This window comes from Gobius niger (genome assembly GCF_951799975.1).
Source record: "Gobius niger genome assembly, chromosome: 17".
Lineage (NCBI taxonomy): Eukaryota > Metazoa > Chordata > Actinopteri > Gobiiformes > Gobiidae > Gobius > Gobius niger.
In genome coordinates, this window is record NC_136868.1 from 12,131,053 (window position 1) to 12,152,846 (window position 21,794).

The 21,794-nt window shown below is 40.8% G+C and overlaps 2 protein-coding genes across 2 annotated transcripts in view; one reads left to right on the forward strand and one right to left on the reverse strand.

The window, feature by feature from the left end:
- The window catches only part of pdgfra (platelet-derived growth factor receptor, alpha polypeptide), a 424,693-nt gene that overhangs the window by 36,000 nt on the left and 366,899 nt on the right, over positions 1 to 21,794 (forward strand). The gene's annotated exons all lie outside the window — the stretch shown is intronic.
- scfd2 (sec1 family domain containing 2) overlaps positions 4,182 to 21,794 on the reverse strand; it is a 168,596-nt gene continuing 150,983 nt past the window's right edge. Inside the window, exons 8-9 of the mRNA XM_079574915.1 lie at positions 11,110 to 11,229; positions 4,182 to 4,385 (exon numbers count right to left, since the gene is read on the reverse strand). Coding sequence (XP_079431041.1) covers positions 4,293 to 4,385; positions 11,110 to 11,229 — 213 coding nt within the window. The 3' untranslated portion in view covers positions 4,182 to 4,292. The remainder of the gene's footprint in view (positions 4,386 to 11,109; positions 11,230 to 21,794) is intronic.

Sequence of the window (21,794 nt, forward strand, 5' to 3'; positions counted from 1 at the left end):
TGCTGTACAGTTAGGAGATCAATAGTCAATAAAAAGTTCCCCACTTGTGCAAATAAAGGTTCTTACTCAGGTCGACTGGCTTGTTACTTATTATACAAAGTATGTCGTGAATGAGAAATTGTTCCTTGTTTTCTTGCAGACGTTAAATTCCCTCTAACTGTGTTTCTGCCCAAATTCCTTTAGCGTTATGCACCTGCGGATAGTTTCACACTTGTATCTGCCATGTGAGGAGGTGTCCTTGGAGCTCTGTGCTGAAGTGAATGGAGTGACGCACGTACAGTCAAAGGGATCTCGGCTCCTTCATCACCACAGCGGCGGTGAAAAGGATCAACACAATATGATACCGTCAGGTTCATCTGCAGACTCTTCTCCAACTCCCAAACCAGACGCGTCCTTGACCCCCGGCGACCGCTGACACAACAGGGCGTTTATGTAACCTGTGAGCGAGCTTCACCGAAGACGGGAGAGTTCTTCACGTCGACCTGGTTTTGTTTTCTCCTGAGAATTTCGCACATGATGGAGACTAAATCGAATTAAGTGGTCTTTTAAAATGTCACACGTTATTGAATTAGTGAAGTGTTTAATCACAGAGCCGTGAATAAACACTTCACTGTCTCTCTGCGGCACCAACTTTGGCATCGATTTGCAAAAAAAGGAATGAACCAAGTCTTGTCTGGGCTGGATCAAGGCTGAGACCTCATTATTTTACTCAAGTAGAAGTAAAAAAAAAATAGTGACCCAAATATTTACTCAAGTAAGAGTAGAAAAAGCGAGTAACTGTTTGAGCGTAAAAGTTTGATTCATGTTTCAATAGTGAGAAATAAAACATGAAATGGGAGAATTGTACACATTTTCAAGGAAAATACAATAAAAACTAATACAAAGGAAAAAATATGAAGAATGAAGGAACAAAACACAAAATACATCTATTTATGCGTCAAAATGAAGATTTGTCTCTTAAAGAATTACTCACAGGGTACAGATGCTTCATTTTCATATTACTCAAGTAGAAGTAAAAAGTGCTGTATGTAAAAAAATCCTTGCAAAAGTAGTTACTTCAAAAAGTTTCTTAAAGGCATGGAGACCAAGTGACCGTCCAAGTGCAGGACACTCCTGAAGTCGAGGTAAGGCGCTTCCAATGTTCTTCCGTGCACTTTTAGTCTGGCCACTGTGACATTTGCTATTAAAATGACTGCAAATGACGACTTAGTTTCAATCAGAAATGTTCTAGAGGCCCTGAGTACAACTAAAGTAACTCAAATTCAGCCACGAGACTTGAGAATAGAATCAAAATCTCCTGCTCTGTCAAGTATATTAATTTAATTTAGTCAAAACTACTCGAGTTAATGTTGGTCGAAGGTAATTTTGCGAATACTTGCAGTGTAAACTCTGACGCTTGAGGAATAACACTGGACAGAAACCCAGGCCCATATTCTTGTGCTTTGTTTTTACCACTCTGTTCATTTCTGATGAGGCCATTGCTGAACAATAAAGCCTGTATTTTGCAAAATGTAAATAAACAACCTCTATTTTGAAAAAAAAAAAAAAAGAAGAAATGTTCTATAGTGCTATGAGAGTTGATCATGTGCAAATAGTTTAACAAAAAAAAAAGAAAAAAATCCATGCAAAAGTAGTTACTTCAAAAAGTTTCTTAAAGGTACATTATGCAACTTTTCATGCATATTTGACCTTGTTGTGACCCAGAGGTTGTATGAGTGGTCTGCAGGGCATCTTTACTGGTCTCTAAAATGCTCCAGGATGACTTGTTTTTTTGACTGCCCTGCACAGCCACGTTGCCCCCAGTCCCACCATTTTAGACAACAGTGTTTGCAAGTGAACTAACAAAGTATAAAGTTAGATTTCAGTTTAGAACGGCATGTTATCCACACTCATGCATGAAAAGTCCAACATTGCACGTTCCAACTCTCTGGATTACAGTATTTTGTGATACGGTTGCTGCATATTTTTTAGAAGCTAGAAGGTCTTGGCTTTCAAATGAGATACCACACTGGCATGAAGGCTGTAAGGTTCTCCAGTCAATGCGCTTTGAGATTTGTACATGCATAATTGTTAAGCCTAAACCTAACCCTAACCCTCAGATGGCAGGTAACTTCAGCTATCCTTCAGAATTTGTTGGAATTGAATTTAATTGAATCAGTTCTTTGTTCTCCCCTCTGAGATGTTCCCCGTGCCACTGGCTGCAATACAACCCCAAAGGATGATGGATCCACCCCTAATTAGCAGATTGTTGTACAGATTGTTCTTTTCATGAAATTCTCTGCCCTTTCTTCTCCGAACGTAAGCCTGAACTTTTTTTACGCCACTGTACATTTTGAAGAATACCACAGTGATTTTCCTTTGATCAAACATTTCTCGTCTTTCATAATAATGTCTGGAGTGGGTGTTTTGAAAGTCGCACTTGTGTCTGAGCTGATTCACGCTGTATGTGAGTAGGAAAGAAGGACTGAAGGCGCAGACACATGTTTGGAGCGGTGGGCGAGCTGTCGCGGAGGAGGAGCTGAGGCCGCGGCGTCGCTCCGAGCAGACGGCGCGAAACCATCTGTTAATCATTCCGACCCCAGGCCACCACAACATGATACGCCGCGGGGACAAAGGCAGAGACCGGAGTGTGGATTGTGCTCTTCTATAGGGGCCTTCTCTTCACACCTCCGGCACTAATGAATTCACACGTCGCCCCTGGGTTTGACACCTACAGGAGCAAAGCGGCGAACATCTCACCCTCCACGGGCTGTGGGGAGGAAGGAAGAGGCGTCACGGACATGTCCATTCAAAGAGGCCTTTTATTTACACATTTAATGCATAGATTAACATAGAAAAAAAAAGCTCTGATTTCGACATACACGCTCATCTGATAGGAATGTTTGTCCGTGTCCCTTTTATATTTCATTGCTCCTTTTGCAGTATGATACGGGTGGGTTTGGTGAAGATAAGCCGCTATGAAGCTTAAAGGAATAGGCCACCATTTTTACATACTGAGATATGTTCTTACCTCACTTTAGCCGAGTTAATATATCCCCGTCTGGTCTTTGTCCGTGCGCTCTGTCACGCAAACGGAGCACATACGCAGCCTCTCCCACATGTCACATAGCTCCAAAAAAGCTCATGATAGAAGCTACCAAGCTCTTCCACGTGTTCCCTATTTAAATAAAGTTACGTGAAGTGTTTTCATGCGAAGTATATTTACACAGAAATGTAACGTGTCGATTTTATAAGCAGATAAAAAGGGGGACTATATTGTGAGGCGTAATGATACGAGGAGTAAAACGTCCGCGCAGTAACTCCTAAAGACTTCCCCCGCTCACTTCCGTCAATAACCTTTAGGAGTTACTGCGCGGACGGTGGCCTATTCCTTTAAAGATCCACAATATATCGCTAAAGATCCATGTGACTGACTATTTTTAGCGAACTCAGCCTAAAACAATTGAACTTAGTGGTTTAAAGGGACAATACGGAGTTTAAAAATGTTAATGTCATGACAGGGCCCGTTCGACTGGCTTACTGCTGTCATCTCACAGCCTCTTTCAGGGGAGAAAACTGCGGAGTCTCGCGCTGTGCCAGGTCCAGCAGACTGAAGGATAGCTTTATGAACTAGGCTGTGAGCGGCTGAACTATTCCCTTCCCTATTGTATCCATGCATTTTGATATTGCTCTATATGAAGTCTTCTGCACCGACTTCTCTGCATGTGCTTTACATATGGCACTGAAAATAAACTGAACTGAATAATTGCTCAATTGGGAGTAAGGCTGGGCACCGTTAAACAATACCATTCGGGTATCGGAAAAAAAGATTTAGGTACTACTGGTATCGGAAAAATTAAAGTATCGAAAGCAGGTGCCGAAAAAAGTTGCATCTCTTTAAATCCAAGGTTTTATTTGCCCCATTTTTTACACTCTTTTTTGCCACAGTTTTTCTTGTTTTTGCTCATTCTTTATTACTAATATTTTTCCCATTTGCACCATTTATTCCTCAAATTTATTCCCCATTTATTCCATATTTTCGCTCCACTTTTCCCCCAATTCTTCCAATTTTCCCTCAAAATGATTTGCAGTTTTTCACTCATTTCTTGACATTAAAGATGAACACGATATCCTAAATTTGCGTATGTTCCACACATCATTGTTTTGTTTTCTGGTTCTAGATGGCAAAGTATCAGGTATCGGTTCCCGGCTAAAGGGACACTGTGGCTGGTCTGGACAATGCAAACCAAGCCGACCCATATCATACCACCCTCACACCATAACATGTGCACGTTTCCGATGCACGTTCCTCTTCACACTCCGATGTCGGGGGTGAGTCTTCTCGTGGCGAAGAGCAGCTCTGCTACGTCTGTCGGTCTGAGGAGCCTCGTGGACAAAACCAGCACCTACAACGCAGAACGGCACAAACGCAGACGAGGGAAGTGGGTCAGTCACACTTTTAAATGAGGCAGACGTGAGCTCAGGCTGAATGATGCACAGAAACCTACGATAAACCAACAGGGAGCAAATCACGAGCCCCAGCACGTTGTAAATGTAAATTCCACTTAATTGCTTTGTCAAAGGAAGTTGAAGTCAGCGTTGCTTGCTGCATATTCAAACAGTTTTACAGCACTTTGAAGCAGGGATGCATCGATACCGAAACCAGTATCGGGCCGATACCACATGCTTGTACTCATACTCGTACTCATTCATGAGATCCTGATACCAGAAACCGGAGTAAACTGGAGGATACTTAAGTGGAAATACAATATTGTATGACTTTATTACAGATACACTCCCTAAATCAGAGTCTGTGCAAGATTTAACCAGAGCTAAATGTTGTTAGTGCTGCAGTGTTTACAAGATACAGGCTAATGTTGCTAAACTAGCCGCTAACTCACGGCTAACAGTTCTGGCGATTGTTAAAGGATTTTATGTCCAGGGGATTATTAATATGAAAAACTAATCCAGCGATTAAAAAGAGTGAAATGTAGAGCAAGGAGGTACAGCATGTCCATATTGAGCAAAAATCCAAACAAAATGCACAATCAAAATGCTGTAGCTACTCGCTAAGTTGCTATATACACATGAGAAAATCTACACTGAGCTGTAGTAAAGGCGAAAAGACACCATTTAGCTGCAGGAACAAGTAACCATCTCAAGACAAATTTAATAAAAATAGAAAAATGAATAAAGCACAAGCATTGAGGAGCTTTTGGACATGAGCTGTTCTGTCTATGATGGACAGTGTAATAAAAATGAAAAATTATATTGAATGAAAAAATAAATAAAATGGTATCTGTTCAATTCTGATATGACTTCTATTAAAAGTGTAGCCTACTTTACTCAAGGAAATGGAAATGAGTAAATGAACTACCGGTAATTACTAACCAATCTGCTGTGAAAAGGTCAATCTATAAACCATCTAATCACTTCAAAGAGTATATTGAAGAAAATGCTTTGCACTCGTATCGGTATTCAGTATCGGCAAGTACTTAAGTCAAAGTACTGGTATCGGTTTCAGGAAAGTGGTATCGGTGCTTCCCTACTTTGAAGCAGCTCTCAAGAGGGCACCAAGAAGATGCATTTAAAACAAAATCAAGGTAAGATTAAGATGTACTTTCCCCTGTGTGTGCTTCAGTTACCACAAAAAACCTGTACAATAAAGTTCCCCTCTGGGATCAGGACTCTCATAAAAATCTCAATGGGGCTTTCCTAATTTTTAAGGACAAGTAAAATCACAGTGTTCCATCATCGCACTCTTTGAAACACCCCCGTCTTGACAGTTGCCTCTATGTCTTTATCAGAAAAATGTGCTTTGTATTAGCGTGAATCTGCTGTTGTGCAAACCAGGATCTGTTTCGAGTTCAGTGATGCTTCTCTTTGTCTGGGTCAGCACAAACTACGGACAACTTTCTTTGTAGCAGCCCACAAAAACATACAAAATAAAATAACTGTTAAGGAGTATAGTACAACTTCAAAGCCCAGGCTGCACTGAAGGGTGGACGGGAGCAACGATTGGGGCGCCAGAGATTTCAGAAGGTCCACAAAGTTTTGTCTGGTCAAATTGTGTCTCTGGTAAAAGGAAGAAAAAGGAAATAAGGAAACGCTTTATAATAAGGGCACATAAATTCATTAAGTTGATTAGCCTTCATGAATAAATTGCTCATGAATGTGTTACCGATAAAGGTTCTCATAAAACACGTCATTTACATTACTGTATTTCTGTGCAGCGTGTTTTGTTTACGGCCGACTGTACGTGCCCAAAGCCGGGGTCAGAATGTGCGAACTATTATATAAGCGCCTTTGCAGAGCTTTGATCCCGTCAGGCCTTTCATTGCCGTGGCCTCCTTCTTTAAACCCTTTTATTAAGAAAACCCACTTCACCCGGCGTGCTCCCGCCTGTGTCTGCGCCTCACACCGCATTGATCTGCATAATTTACATCCATGTGCCGACTGCATTAGAAATCAGCACTTTGTGGCAGCACCAAAGCCAGGAGAAAGGTGTCCCACATGTACTGTGCATGCTGCCCTGACAGGCTGGACTCTTTAAACTGTAAGGATGCTCAAATCTCAGATAAAGACGAGGAGCCAATACAGATCCTATGGGTGAGACACTAAATACATAAACATATGAAGTTTCATGTGGATTGGTCCAGGCATTACCGAGGTATAAACCAGATCAGAAATCAGATTTTGACATTTAAAGGCTCTATATCTGATTGTTGTGTCAACAATGAAGCAGGGATTGCGTACATTTCAGTTTGTAAGTTGTGTTGTCTAAACTTACAATGCATTCTTTATATAAGCATGAGTCACAACTAGAGCTGTCACGATTATTACTATATCGACTTATCGTTCAATAAAAAACACATAAACGATATATTTTTGGACTTGATATTTATTGTCTGTACATTGTACTCGCTCACATGCTATCTTTTCATGTGAGCGAGTACACAGTATCTAGGTCATGATCAAACTCCATTATGCAGAAAAGCAAGCAGGAATCATGCAAATGAAATGCTGAAAGAACCAAGAACCAATCAATCATTATACACTGGACCATTTCAGAAGCACTTGACGATTCATTTGTAATGTAATGTAGAGAGATACATATAAAGAAAGTTTGAGGCCCTTGCAGAACGCAGCACTGTTCAACATACAGTGAGGAAACTGGAATTGACCTTTTCCCAAACGGTCCTTGTCCAATCATAACAACGGTTGCTACCAGACATTCCCCAATTATTCTCCTATATGTACTGATGGAACTAGAGCTGTTTTTCCCCTTTCGAAACCAAAAAAAGCTCCACCTGCTAACCTTTGAGCAAAGCTGATTATTGTTTACTATCTGTCATGTGGTTTGACAAGAGCTTCATGAGCTGTCGTTGCCGGACATCAAAAAGCTGTTAACAAGCTGTTAACAAAAACAGTGATACTAGAAGCTGTTAAGCTGTTAACATTTCCCCCTATTTCTTCTTCGTGAAACTTTAATTTCTAACTGAAGTTACATTACATTTCATGTTTACTGCAGCTTGTATGGTATTTTAGGATATGATTTAGGGCTGAAAGATATATCGTTATCGTATCTATATCGAGATATGAACATTCAAGATATTAATATCAAACAAGGAACGATACATCGCGTTCATATTGATATCGAGATATGAACATTCAAAAAATTCAAATTGAAAAAAGTAAGATATAAACGATATAGATTTTCATCAATAAAACTGCACCAATTATGTTTTTATTTTTCTGAAAAAAGCTTGGTTCTCACCAAACCCATAGTTATTTGTATATTGTATCGATATCGCGATATCTAGCATGAATACTGATATATGAAATTTTGTCCATATCGTTCAGCCCTAATATGATGATGCACTTTTAGAACAAAGGTATACTGTAATTTTTATGCCTGAGAGTTGACAGTATCGTTAGAGTCGATATATCGAACTTAGGGCGCACTCACACTTGACATCCGAACCGTGCCACTCTCTGGCTCGTTTGAGGAAAGGCCTGGATGCCCCGAACGGTCCGCACTCACACTTGCACTAAACAGCTGATCGTTGAGTGAGGCGAAGATGGTGAAGTCAACCGCCTTAACTTTCTTGCTCTTAAGTCACATCAGTGAGACGCAGCAGACTCTGACACTGCTGAAATATCTGATGTCTAGCTCCCCCGTGCTCTCCCCTGACACTCATTGGGCTCTTGCCAAATCGGGTTACACAAAAAGCAAGTAGACCAGCTCAGCGTCGGTTATGCTTATTCTGTGGAGTAAAGTCTGGCTGTTTGTGCCTTGTTGCACTAACTCATTTGACATGTAGCGTGTGCGTTTGTGTGAACACAGTGATTCTGTTGTACGAATGTTCTCATTCTCAAAAGAGAATGAATAAATGAAATGAAAAATTATTTAGTTTGCGGGACAGCAGTTTATCGTCCCACCCGCCCCCCTCCCGCGCCCGCAATGAGCTTTAAAAATGTGTCCTGCGCCGCACTGTTTTGCGCTGGGTCCCGCGAGGGCTCTAACGTACACTACGTCACAGCTATACGTTTGCGCATGCGTGAGCATCCGGGCCGAGCTCTGGTTCACCTCCTCCAAGCGGACCAAAGTCCGGAACCGAGTCAGACTCGGGCACGGATTGATTGCACTCACACTGCACAAACGAACCGCGCAGAAGGGGCTTCCAGCGCTTGGCCGCGGTTCGGACGGACAAGTGTGAGTGCGCCCTTAAAATTTGTTATCTTAATAATAATAATAATACATCAAACTTGTATAGCGCTTTTTTGGACACTCAAAGACGCTTTACATGGGGGTTGAAACAAAACAAAAAAGGGGTTTAAGGAAAAGCTAGTTTGGAAGGCCTTGTCAGAACTTTACAGACCTAACGTCAATGTAACCAACAATAAAACGGCTTTAGATCCAAAATAAGATACACAGCGCACACAGTTATTTTTTTTTGTTTTTAAGATACGCAGAAGCACAAAACTAATTGCATAGCTCTTTACTATGAGGATATTGCACACAGCCTTTAGCATAAGTGTGATAATAGGTAATAGGTAATATACACCTGATGTGCAGCTTATGTAGGTCACTGTTACGCAAGAGAATCAAGCCAGATGCCCCGCCGCTCAGGTGAAGGTATAGGGCCCCATCTGTGGACTTGCCCTTGTGTGACAGTGTGATCAGAATCCTAAATATATTACACTGCGCCATCTCAGTCAGGGAAATTAGGCCAAGGTTTGCTAAATTGGTCAGATACTTGCTATTTCAAAAGCAGCATCACATGTTAGCTTTTAACCTTGTAATGCTTCAATACATTACTTTAGGACGTATATTCAATGCAATATTTTCATGTGAGCGAGTACACAGTATCTAGGTCATGATCAAACTCCATTATGCAAGCAGTAATCATGCAAATGAAATGCTGAAAGAACCAAGAACCAGCCAATCATTATACACTGGACCATTTCAGAAGCACATGACGATTCATTTGTAATGTAATGTAGAGAGATACATATAAAGAAGTTTGAGGCCCTTGCAGAACGCAGCACTGTTCAACATACAGTGAGGAAACTGGAATTGACCTTTTCCCAAACGGTCATTGTCCAATCATAACAACGGTTGCTACCAGACATTCCCCAGATATTCTCCTATATGTACTGATGGAACTAGACCTGTTTTTCCACTTTCGAAACCAAAAAAAGCTCCACCTGCTAACCTTTGAGCAAAGCTGATTATTGCTTACTATCTGTCATGTCGTTTGCCAAGAGCTTCATGAGCTGTCGTTGCTGGACATCGTCACAAAAAAGCTGTTTCTGCTGCTGCAATATCTGCCAGGTAAGAAGCCGATGCTGCTCAAATATAAGTTCTTTTAAATGCAAAGTGGTAATATTTATTCTGTTGACACATATGGGTAGTCTGGTGTTATAAGTGATTTGCCTCAGGTGCACTGTGCTTGGGTCAGACAGTTTTTAATGCAGTCTACTAGCTACCATAGACATGCGCTAGCCTAGCACTAGCCTAGCACCACTAAACTCTTCAAATACAAGGACTGCATGAATAAAAAACATATATATATTATATCTCCAGAAATCAACTACACTCTGGATAACTAGGAAATGTGTGTCAAATGTCAAACTATGTCAGAAATATCGGTTTAAATCTTCTGCGACTTAAGCTTACCCCAGACCCGCCGTAAAAGTTACACTTGGGTGTAGGACACAGAGGTCACAGGTTGTAAGAATGAGGAAGCCGTAACTTTCTGATTTAAGTCAGAAGTGCACTCTGGTACTGCAGGTTTTGCAAGCTCGCCAACTTAAAAATGCAAATATTTGATCAGTACTAGATTAAAAATAGAAGAAAACTTGAGCAAGAGCATGACTAGTCCATAAGCGCCATAGATATTTTCCGATTCCCTATCAATGGTGCGTTAGCCTTGATACTTGTAGTGTCCCCTTTGCTGCATATTTAGAGTATATTCCTCCCCTGCACATTGCAAACCATTTTACCTGGATCTGGAGGATAATGCGCTGTTATTGCACCATAAAGAGTCGCTAACACGCCCTTCTCCCTGATTGTGTCATATGCTAAAATGCACTTCTCGCCGGAGCTAGCCAACATTTCTTAGAAGATGAAGAAAAGATCTTTATTTATATAAGGGGGTGGTGCTTTTACGAAAGGTCAATTGTGAGTAGATTTGCAATTTGTTTTAATTAGCATTAACATTTGAGAAATGGCTAAAATATGACCCCACCTTACCCACCTTAATCTCCAGATCAGCTTTACCCAAATCTAAAAGCGTCTCACAGCCTATAATAACGCCTCATTTGAAAGCGGTTTCATCCCGTTTATTTGCTCTTTTGTCAATTTTCAACGCTTTTCTTGTCACTTTATTTTCACATTTTTGTCACTTTTTTATACATTTTTTGGTCCCATTTTTGTCCCATTTTTTGTTGCTGTTTTTTTGCTTTATTCAAGGAGCTTTTAGATTTGAGTAAAGCCAAACTGAAGAAAATGTGCTTGGTTCAGGTGGGGGTTAAAGAGATCAAACAAGTATCAGGCACAAAGGCCAGTAAAGACATAAATACGTCCTCTCGAAAGTGTGTGTCTCTCTTGTGTACTATACTCACTTGTGTTGCAGGTTTAAGGGCGGAGACGACCTCTTTGATGAGACGGAGCTCTGACGGCGTGACTCCTCCCACCAGGAATAGGAAAAGCACCGGGTTATCGCTGGGGTGAGGACGACTCACCTAAAAAAAAATATATATATAAATTCACTTATAATTTAACATAATAAAACAAAGTCTGTTTTGTTGGTTTGGGTCTTTTTTCAACTTAATGTTTAATGCAAAGCACAGTAATAGTATGGCAATAGGATGGAAATGGCACGTAACCTGAAAGTGTGATAACATGGTAGTTACATGGAAAAAGGACACCTAATTTCCATCATGGTAAAATGATTAACCATAACACTGTCCCAAACCTAACCCTGCGTTAAAGCAGAACTAAGTAACTCATGCCCCTAGAGGCCATATGCGCCACTGCAGGTGTCGCAGCATGTTGCGTTTTTTTACTCATTAATTGTCCGTGAGAGTAAATACTGCACTAACAGAAAAGACAAAGGGAGAGAGGGATATTTTACATCTAATTACACACTGGAGATAATTTTTTTCACTCAAACTTGGCGCTAGCCTGCAGTCAGCTTTGCATGTTAGCCTGCTAGCTTCTTCTTCGTGATTCTATTAGTGTGTATTGCGCCTCCGACCCGGTGCAAGGAAAGTTGCAAGTGTGGTTTTCTGGCCAGAGACACCAGGGGGAGATGAAAGACCCCCCAATCATCCCATTAACACTTGTATTACCCCCCAGAAAAGGATTTATTAAGGTAAACAAGTTACATAGCTCTTCTTTAAGCCTGTATATTCAGGTGAACATGCACAGTATTTCCTTAATAACAAAAATAATAATAATAATATGTAAACAGGGCTGAAAAACACCTTATCTCTCATTATTCGCTTTAGTCACCATACTATTAGCATCACTGTGTTGTCAAGGAAGTGCTTTCCAGGGATCACAGAGCAGGAACAGAGCAAAGCTTATCTTTGCATTTTACAAAGGAAAAAAATGACATGTGCAATAATCTTATAGATCCTGACTGTATGAAGGTTCATGGTTCATGGTCACATCACTGTCAAAGAGCCTGCAGAGCTTATAGTTTTATCTATTGAGCAAAGGTGTTATATGGTGCAAATCACTGGGTTGGATCACAGCATTAAAAAATATATCTACAGAAAAAGCACATTTTCAACACAAGTCCCTTTTGGCTCACGGCTCGACTGGACTCCGGTCTCCCCTGATGCCGCATTACCATCTTACGGCACCTCCGCTACACAATAAGCCTCCCCGATGGCATGACACGTGGACCCGCACTATCACAGCTGTAAACAAAACCCAACTCCTTCCCTGCCCTTTTCACTGCCTTCCTCCTGCCTCCTCACCTGCTCCCGGAGATGTCACCTTTAAAACACATGCAATTTCGAGCAGCGGGACCAGCTCTTTGTCGCCATTGGACGGCGCCGTGGGTAATAGGTTGCCTGTTATTGGCCGCCCCGTAGGAGGACCGTGAATCTCAAGCAGCGGGGGGGCGGTACCTGTGTCAGAGTGGTGGTACACGTGAATCGAAGAGAGGAAAAGGTGGAGAGAGAGACGGAGTGAGTGATTCAACGTGCATTTGTTGTAGTGTGCTAGTAAAGTAAAGCAGCGTGCAGGGGAACGTGTGGAAGGTCCATGAGCCACAAGAAGGAGGAGTTTGTCGGACTGAAAGCGTGGATTGGCTTGTGATTTCTAGGGCAAATAACGAAATCAAGCACGTTTCGAAAAGGGCAGCCAGGTTTTTTGATATCAAGTTAAAAAAGGAAGTCTCTCCCTGGCGATTAGAGATAATTTTGGAGGCTTCAAAAAATAGATGGCAGACAGCGAGGCCTGATAGAGTTTGATCATGATTTGTGTAAAAAAAAAAAAAAAGTGAATAAAACTCGGCTTATCTGTACACGTGACAAATCGTAGTTAAATTAAGTGAAAAACCCTACCTTGCTTGAGCTTATTTTGAAAGGATTAACCATGCATTTGTAACCTCACGTTTGGATTATTGTAAAGCAGGGGTGGATCTAGAAAAAGAAATCATGGTGGCAAGCAGGGTCAGGGCTACGCAAATGTGTCCATATTATAAGTAGGGGGTTTCAAAAATTTTAACTTTTGTAAAAAACAAAGAAACAAAGAAACAAAATAAACATAATCTTGGGAGTTGGCAAATGGCTCCTTATTTATCTATAAAGTTGTTGTATAATTCTTTATTCTGTCTAAAAAGTACTAACTGAGAGTGAGCCTCTGTAAGCACCTAAGTAGTTTAGATTAGACCAGGGTTTCCTGCAGCACCTGCAGAGTGAACAAAGTGCTGCAGTTCGCCTCCTGACTACAACAAAGAGGCGTGAGCACATCATCCCCATTTTGTGCATTTGTGATGTGTTTGACATTAGTGCAAAATACCAGCATTAAAGGGACTATACACAGTTTAAATATATTAAAATTAAGTATTTTCCTCCCCCCACATGTTCCAGCCATGTCCTAATGTGTAGAATGAGCCCAGACCTCTTCACCACAACTGCCTCTAACATCCTGCAGTGTCACTCAAAAAGGTGTTAATTCGGGTCCGAAATGCCGTCATGCACGAGCTTAATATAGAAGCTGCAGTTACACGTAAGACCTGAGGTGGCAGTAGTGAGTATAAAATGGCAAACTTGCATCTAGCCCCTTTAAGCATAATATCCGCTCTTTAAAAAATGTTGCTTTATTGATTGATCAAATTAAAATATGCACAATCATCAAATCCTTCAGCTCAAGGCCCAGCTATATACCTTTTTCCACCCCGCCCACCGCTAAATTATGAGGCACAGGAGACTGATTTGTGTAAAATGTCCGATTAGCACCAACAAGTCAACGCTGCACTGCTTCTCTGATTTTCTCTTGACGTCTGCAGTCCCATGTAAACTAATAGGAGTGAAGGGGCTAGCTCAAAATCAGAAAATGGTTCTGCACAGGTTGCTCCATGAAATGCTGCAGACAACAGGGAGAATAAAGCACCTTTTACGACACGATTATATTCAATTCAATATCCAAAAATGATCTGTGCTCCTCCCTCTTCTCACATTGGGTCAATCATGATTTGCATATGTAATTTAACAGCACATTTTAAGTCAGACGTCCTTTCTTCCTACATAGTGAAGTCTAACACCTGTGATCAAACTTGAAACATCCCAAGTTCATTGTGGTCTTAGTTCTATTCTGTGAACACAGAAAGCGTTGGTGAAATGTTCCGATATCATGTCTGGATGTTTGTGGTTAAAAACATGTTTGTCTGATGATTCAGAGCCTTTGAGAACACCATTGTTATACCTCCTGCGTTCATATAATGGTCGGGGAAAGGTCCGGTATGTTTTGCACAGTCCACATATGCAACGTGCATGGGAAAAAGTACAGTCTGCCTCATTAGTACGTGCACAAGCTAAAATCATATGAAAATAATATAGAATGGAAATTGTTTTTTTTCTCTGCTTCAACATGACATGGAAATAGAGGTAGATACTTAGATGAGTCAGCAGTGGTTGGGGCTTGCGCGTTTAGTGGGTTGGAAAGCACTGACCTGAATCCAATAGAAATAGTGTAGAAATATGTATAGAAATGTAAAGGGAAGAAATGGACAAGAGCCAAAAGAAGAAGAAGAAAAAAAGAGAGGGACGGGAGACTTAGAGGAATGTGCCCTAATTAATCAGCGTTAAAGTCGATCACTGATAACAAGAGCTGATGAAATGAGGCCACAGTGGAGCCTATGGGACTGTACAAGGCTGTTTAGAAAAAAAAAAACAGGACAGTTTTTCCATACTGTGATATGTTCTAGCTTAGACGAGTTGATACGTACCCGTCTTTGTGCCCCTTCACCCCTGTTTGGAGCTATAGGAATATACTGGGAGAGGCCAATGCTAAAAACATCTTTGGTCCTTTTGCGTGACTGAGTGCACTCACAAAGACCAGACAGGTACGCATGAGCTCGTCTAAGCTCAGGCCAGAACATATCTCAGTACGGTCAAACGGTGGCCTTTAAAACGGTTCCTTTAAAAGTTATTCAAGTAAATGCACTTGAGTACATGTGGCGGGTTCTACCCACCTCTGATGTAGAGACTAGGTTTGGACTTCACCCCATGTTAGCCCTTGATATAAATGACCCTCTGTTGTCTTCGCTGTGGAGGGATTTCATCATTAAATTAAATTCATTAAATTAATTGTAAAGGCTCACAAATGTAAAAGCATTTTCCTCCCTGTTCAAAGACAGTTTCCGTACAGTTTGTTCCGAGTTTCCATGGAGCCGAGTGCTGTTAGTCACATCGTACTACGCAGGGCAAAGCTCTCCACTCAGCGGTGGTCGTCTGAATCAGCTGCTTTTCACGGTGTTTAAAAATAAAAACAATTAAACTGAGGCAAAACAACAGGAGGCGTTTTAAAAGGGCGTTTTAATAGGACTTGACCCAAACATTTCTATTTCTCTGTTGTTTGGAGTAAATGGAGAGGTAAAGGGTATTCGGTCAGGAGCAGTGGGCAGGGTCCCATGTTTACGCCTGCAGCCGCTCCTCCAGGGACCGGGCTCACGGCAAATGATTTACTCCGATAAGTTTGGTTTTGATCCAATCACATTTTGCATCACCTCACTCGAATGTGTGAGACTTTCATATGTCCTGCATCACTCAGAGCAAACTTAGCAACTTCTCTCACCTTTAATTAACAGCTTCGACTGTTTAGGCAGATAATGACACTGTCGTCTGTGTTATTATTTTTATTAGTTCTTTTCATGTTATGTTCAAAAATGAGAACATATCTTAAGCTTATCTCCTCTTAATCACTATGTTGATAAATATCTCATCAACTCTACATTACACTTTTCGCCGCTAATGACAATAAGCTGCACTGACCCAAACTAAATCCATTTTAATTTAGGGCAGGTTTGCTTTGATTGAATTGGGTCATTCTTATTTCGTCTGAGCCACATTTAGAACAATCTGATAACAAAGTGGGTCATATCGATGAAACCAAGAGGAGCTCACGTGTCCGTGTTTATGTGAGATACTAACAACAGAGGCCCTGCATGCGGCGCCTTAGCTTTTAATAACCCTGGGATTACAGCAGACTCTCTCAGTAGATCTTTACAGTGACTTCCATCTCTTGTTTATTTGCAGGTGATGGTTCAAAAGTCCCAAAGCCTTAACCTCAATCTAAAAGGGTTTTGTGATTCTTTTCTCAGCTTTCTCAGATCTTAAGGGACTAACTTTCCACACAAAGCTGCACTTTGCATTTTCTATTTAAGTAATATGAAGACAGGACACATTTTATTGAGACTAAAATGCAAAACCTATAGAAAATGGATAGAAATCTAGTGTGTTTTGTTTCAAAACATCTGTCCAATGCATTTGACCCATCGATGCTGTTGGGGAACCTGTCAGGTTCACACAGCACAGCCCCAATTTCAACATATTTAACTTGTTTTTAGAAGCTTTGTCAATCACTCTGCCCAGTCCAGAGGATATGATCATTTTTAACCGGCAGAAACGCTCCCAACGGTGTTGAGGATCATTCTTCGAATCTCGAGCTTAAAGGACCTATATATACAGAGTATAAAAATGTTAAAACTAAGTATTCTCATCCCCCTACATGTTCCATCCATGTCCTAATGTGTAGAATGAGCCCAGACATGTTCACCACAACAGCCCCTAAATCCTGCACTGTCACTCAAAAAGGTGTTACTTCGGGTCGAAGTGCCGTCATGCACGAGCTCAATATAGAAGGTGCAGTTGCACAAATGACCTGAGGTGGCAGTAGTGAGTATAAAATGACCAACTTGCATCTAGCCCCTCTAAGGTTTGGACATGGCACACTGAAGGACTAGCCCAGGGGTGCCCAACACTTTTGAAGTGTATGCAGTGTGAAGATCAGCGGTCAGAGCAGGTATAAGTGAAGTGTTTAAACTGTCCCCCACACTTTATTCAGACTTGGAGCCATTTCTGTCTCACAGTGTCAGTCTTTGAGGAAGAAGTCTGAGGGCCGCACTCCTGAGTTAACCTTTTGTGCATGTTTTGCCTCAGTGAATGGGGAAATCCATATAGATCAGGGGTCGGCAAGTTTGCGTCACGAAGGGCCGATTTTCATCATTGCCAAAACACCAAGGGCCGATCCACACCAGTGTAGCCTAAAGTTAAGAACCATTTTCTGCAAATGCCAATGTTTTACATCAGTGGTTCTAAAGTGGTCCGGCTCTGAGACCCGCCTTAATAACAAGCTGCGACCCAAATAAAACTATAATTTGCCATATATCGTATAAAATATTTACCGCACATGTTTTTATTGAACAAGCTGTAGATTTGCTTTTAAGACTAAAATTATGATCAAAACAACCCAATAATATAGAGTGTTTCCGTGTAGTTTCAGATGGAAAATATTGAAAAAAGTTCCCTACAGGCTCGCGACCCACTTTTGAGTCCAGTTGAGAATCACTGTTTTACATTATATTTGAAGTGGGATGTTCTGCAAGGACTGTAACAAATACACAATAAAAAGACAGTATTTCTCACATTTTTAGAGTACTTTAACAGGTATTTGATCAATTATTTGCATAATAATATTTCTCAAAATCATATTGGGGGCCAGAGGTTCTGTGCTGGAGGGCCGGATTTGGCCCCCGAGCCTGACGTTGCCTACCCCTGATATAGATACAAGGAGTAGAGATTTGATTAAGTCTATTTTAGGCCATTTTTTAACTTTAGATTTATTGTACAAAAGAGCACTGCTATTTTACTATGACTTGTTTGCGCATCACCATGTTCTCCTTTGAATGCACATTTCCTTTGCACTCCCTGTTTGTTCTTGAGAGCTGTTGTAACGTGTGAAGTTCTCCACTATGAGATCAATAAAGTCTTATCTTGGAATAACTCCACACCGTCTGAGAATCAAATCTGAGACCTTCTTGGTTTGAAGTGAGACTAAACATTCCCCCCACAGTGTCGTCCACTTTATTCAACAAGACATAACTGTAAGTAAAGGACGTTGAAAAGTGAGGAGAGACATTCAGCACATAGTTGAAACCTTAAACTCCGGTACTAGCTGCACGATCGGGTGCACCAACTTTTCTTTGTGTCGGTCTGCGTGTTTAAAAATAGCTCTTTTATTTGTAGCTTTTTAATGGCATGTAGGCTAAGGCCAGAGCTCCAGGTTTACAATTTTCCTGAGTTTGTGAGGCCAAGTTTTTTTTGTGTAGAACGAGGACACGGTTATACAACAGCAACTCCTCCTTCTGGGTCAGAGTAATTGAGCCCAGATGAATGTCACACTGGATCGCAATCTGAGGCGCACAATACCAACAACTTTCTGAGCGTGAGCGTGATTTCAACGCACACGGGACTCTCAGCCCTCACATATTTTAATGCACAAATCCCATTAGCGCCAAAAAAAAAAAAAAAAAAGAGAGACGGCTACATGACACCGACAAAACCACACGGCGCTTTAAGCGGAGAGGCGGACTGAAGCGCCTCATTTTCAAATCAAAAAAGCCGTTACCGATGTGAAACCGAAGCACTTACGGGGGGAATAGGAAATGAGTTGGGTTTCCTTCAGGAGGAATTTTCTCTTCCTTCCATTACACCGTGTCTGGACTTTGACGCAAGTCTCACTGCAATTTAGAGCTTTTCACTCGGAGCTTAGAAATACTTCACATAGGACCAGTAAGACCACAGGGCCTTCAGACCCATTTATTTGTGTGAACTACGTCGGCTGTAGCCTGGGATATGAGTTAAGCAAACGGCTGTAGCCTACTGTAAATTTTCTTCTGACTTAAGGAAATGACAGGACAGGACAGTTCGCAACAAGCCGAGTATTTCTAAGATGTATACGAGAAATGGCTACAACCCGACGCTATGTGGTTCAGGCTGTGTCATTCTAGAAGAATTCGGCAGATGAAGAAGGTGTCCATTGCAGACATCACACCAGGTCACCACTGTGGGTTTGTCCATAATTGGGTTTTCTCTTAACCTCTTAACCCCCACCTGAACTGAGAGCATTATCTCCAGTTTGGCTTTGCTTTAGTCTAAAAGCTTCTTGGGAAAAAGGGTCAAAATAGTGATGAAAATGAGAAAAAATATAGCAGAAAAGAAAAGTGAAAAAAAAAAAAAAATGAAAATGCAAAAAACAAAACAAAAACATGACCAAATAAAGTGACAAAAATGTGACAGCAACTAATGAAAATGCAACAAAAAGCCACAAAAGAGCAACAGAAAAGTGACAAAAACGCATAAAAAGTGACGACATTGCGAGGAAAGTCTGTTTAGGTGAGTTTTGTAGATTTTGTCAAAGCTGAACTGGAGAAAATGCACTCGGTTTCAAGCACATTTTCTCCAGTTTCCCAAATCTAAAAGCTTCTTGAACAAAGTGTCAAAACTGCTACGAAAACAAGGATTAAAATACAACAAAAAAGACACAAGAAAAGAGTAAAACGCAGTAAAAAAAGCGACAAAAACATGATTAAAAAGTAAAAAAAAAGTGAGCAAAACTCGTACAAATAAAGCGTCAAAAAGCAAGGGAAATAAATAATGACAAAAAAAAAAACCTTCAAAGAACTGACAAAAATAGAGATGACAACGCGAGTTTTGGCTTTATCCAAATCTAAAAGCTTCAAAATAGCGACAAAAATGAGACGAAAGCGAGGATGAAAATGCAACAAAAGAACGACAAAAACGCTACAAGAAAAGCAATGAAAATGTGTCAAAAATGTGTTAAAAACCCAACAAAAAAGCGATAGGAAACAAAATTTGCAAAAAGTGACGACAATGTGAGGAAAAATATCTATTTAGATGAGTTTTGTAGGTCTTAGCTTTCAAATGAGGCGTTACACTGGCAGGTTGTAAACTCCCCGGTCGAGAAGCTTTTAGATTTGGGTGAAACCGAACTGGAGAAAATGCACTTGGTTAAACTTGGTTACTGCCACCTCGGGTCATACGTGTAACTGCACCTTCTATATTAAGCTCGTGCATGACGGCACTTCGGACCCGAATTAACAACTTTTTAAGTGACAGTGCAGGATTTTAGAGGCAGTTGTGGTGAATTGGTCTGAGCTCATTCTGCACATTAGGACATGGCTGGAACAGCTCTGTATAGTCCCTTTAAGGCAAGATAAAGAGTAGGTTATATAAAGAGTAAAGACACAAGTCAAATCCTTTTAGCAGATCTTAACAACCACAAGTTACAAGCGTATTTTTTCTCTGAGTTGTGAAGCCAAACATATTTTCAGAAGACGGTGAAAAAAACATCTGTAGCCTGGACTTACTGTCTGCTTTCTCTCTTGCAACATCCAAATTGCAACTGTTTTAGAAAAAGTATGCGGCGCTGCCAAAGCTTCTTGAGTAATCCCTGCTTTTCCATAATCTTTAAAACTTATTTGAACTTGGCTTTATGAACGTCTGTGACTTATGAGCAGTTTTGAGATGTGCAGAATCCCGGCTTCATGATCTAAACAGACAGTTCGTGTTCCACAGTTAGATCAACTCAACCAAGCACCGGAATACCAGGGTGACTTTTTTAATTTCATAGGTTTCGAGTTGGTTATGCTGCCAGGCTACTTTGGACAGGCCCAGAAAATACCTCCAGGCCTTAATTGCAAAGCGGTAATGAGTCACTATTGTCACTGAATGAGAGGCGGATATAATTATGAATGCCTACCTCACCATTGTTTCCATTCCCTCAAAAATAACTGCTAATCGTCCAAATGCACTTCAGTAAATTACTGCCTGTCATTACCTGGAGGCAGCGTGTTACGCCTTTTTCATTTTCATCCGCAGTGAAAGTCCTCAGTGCTTTGGTTTGTAGCATTTGACATTTAAATATGACACTGTTTGTGTCATTAAACATGGAGAGAACTAACAAACTATTCATTATTGTTACTCAAGTGCTTGGAGCAAAATAAAGAAAAGAAAAAGTCCATTGGATAAAACCACTCTCAAAAAAAGTGCACAATAACTTCAAAATGTGCGATTTTGCCTTGCTGACATTTTTGAGCCTTGTTTTACACAATTTGATGAAAGTAATGAATCGCTTTGATTCAATGGAGGTAACGTTGTTGACACGACACACAAAGCCCCAAAACGAGACAAAAGAGAGGCTAAACTAAGAATATCATATTTTGGTATTTTTCAACATCGCTATCGGCCGATCTAATGCCGATAAAAGCCGATATCTGTGGAACCAAAAGTGATAAAGACTTCCTGACTTTTTGCATTGAAAAGAGCACAGTCTGAGCTTTAATATGAACCCTCCCCTACTTCCTAGGTCTCAGAGGAACTGAGAAGCATTGCGATGTAAATCAGAGTTTGTTAGGTTTTTATATTTTATATTGCCTTATGTTGACTATTGCTTATAATTTCCGAATCATAAGAGATAGAGACTTACTGTTTCTTGTTGTGGAGTCTGCTGATTTTTGTCTATAACTATTTTTGTCATTTGTCTATAAACGAGCTCCCTCTGAAGTACCTTCAAGTGGGACTCCACCTCGTCTTTTGCTCCCCTCCATTGTGGAGCTCCCCAGGGTTCAATTCTTGCACCTGTACTGTTGGCACTTTATTTCTCCCCTCAGGCAAATCTACTACCACCTTTATGCTGATGACTGCCACATTTCATGCCACTCAGGGAAAGTGCAAACAGCCCATATCTCTATGAGGGATACAACTGAACT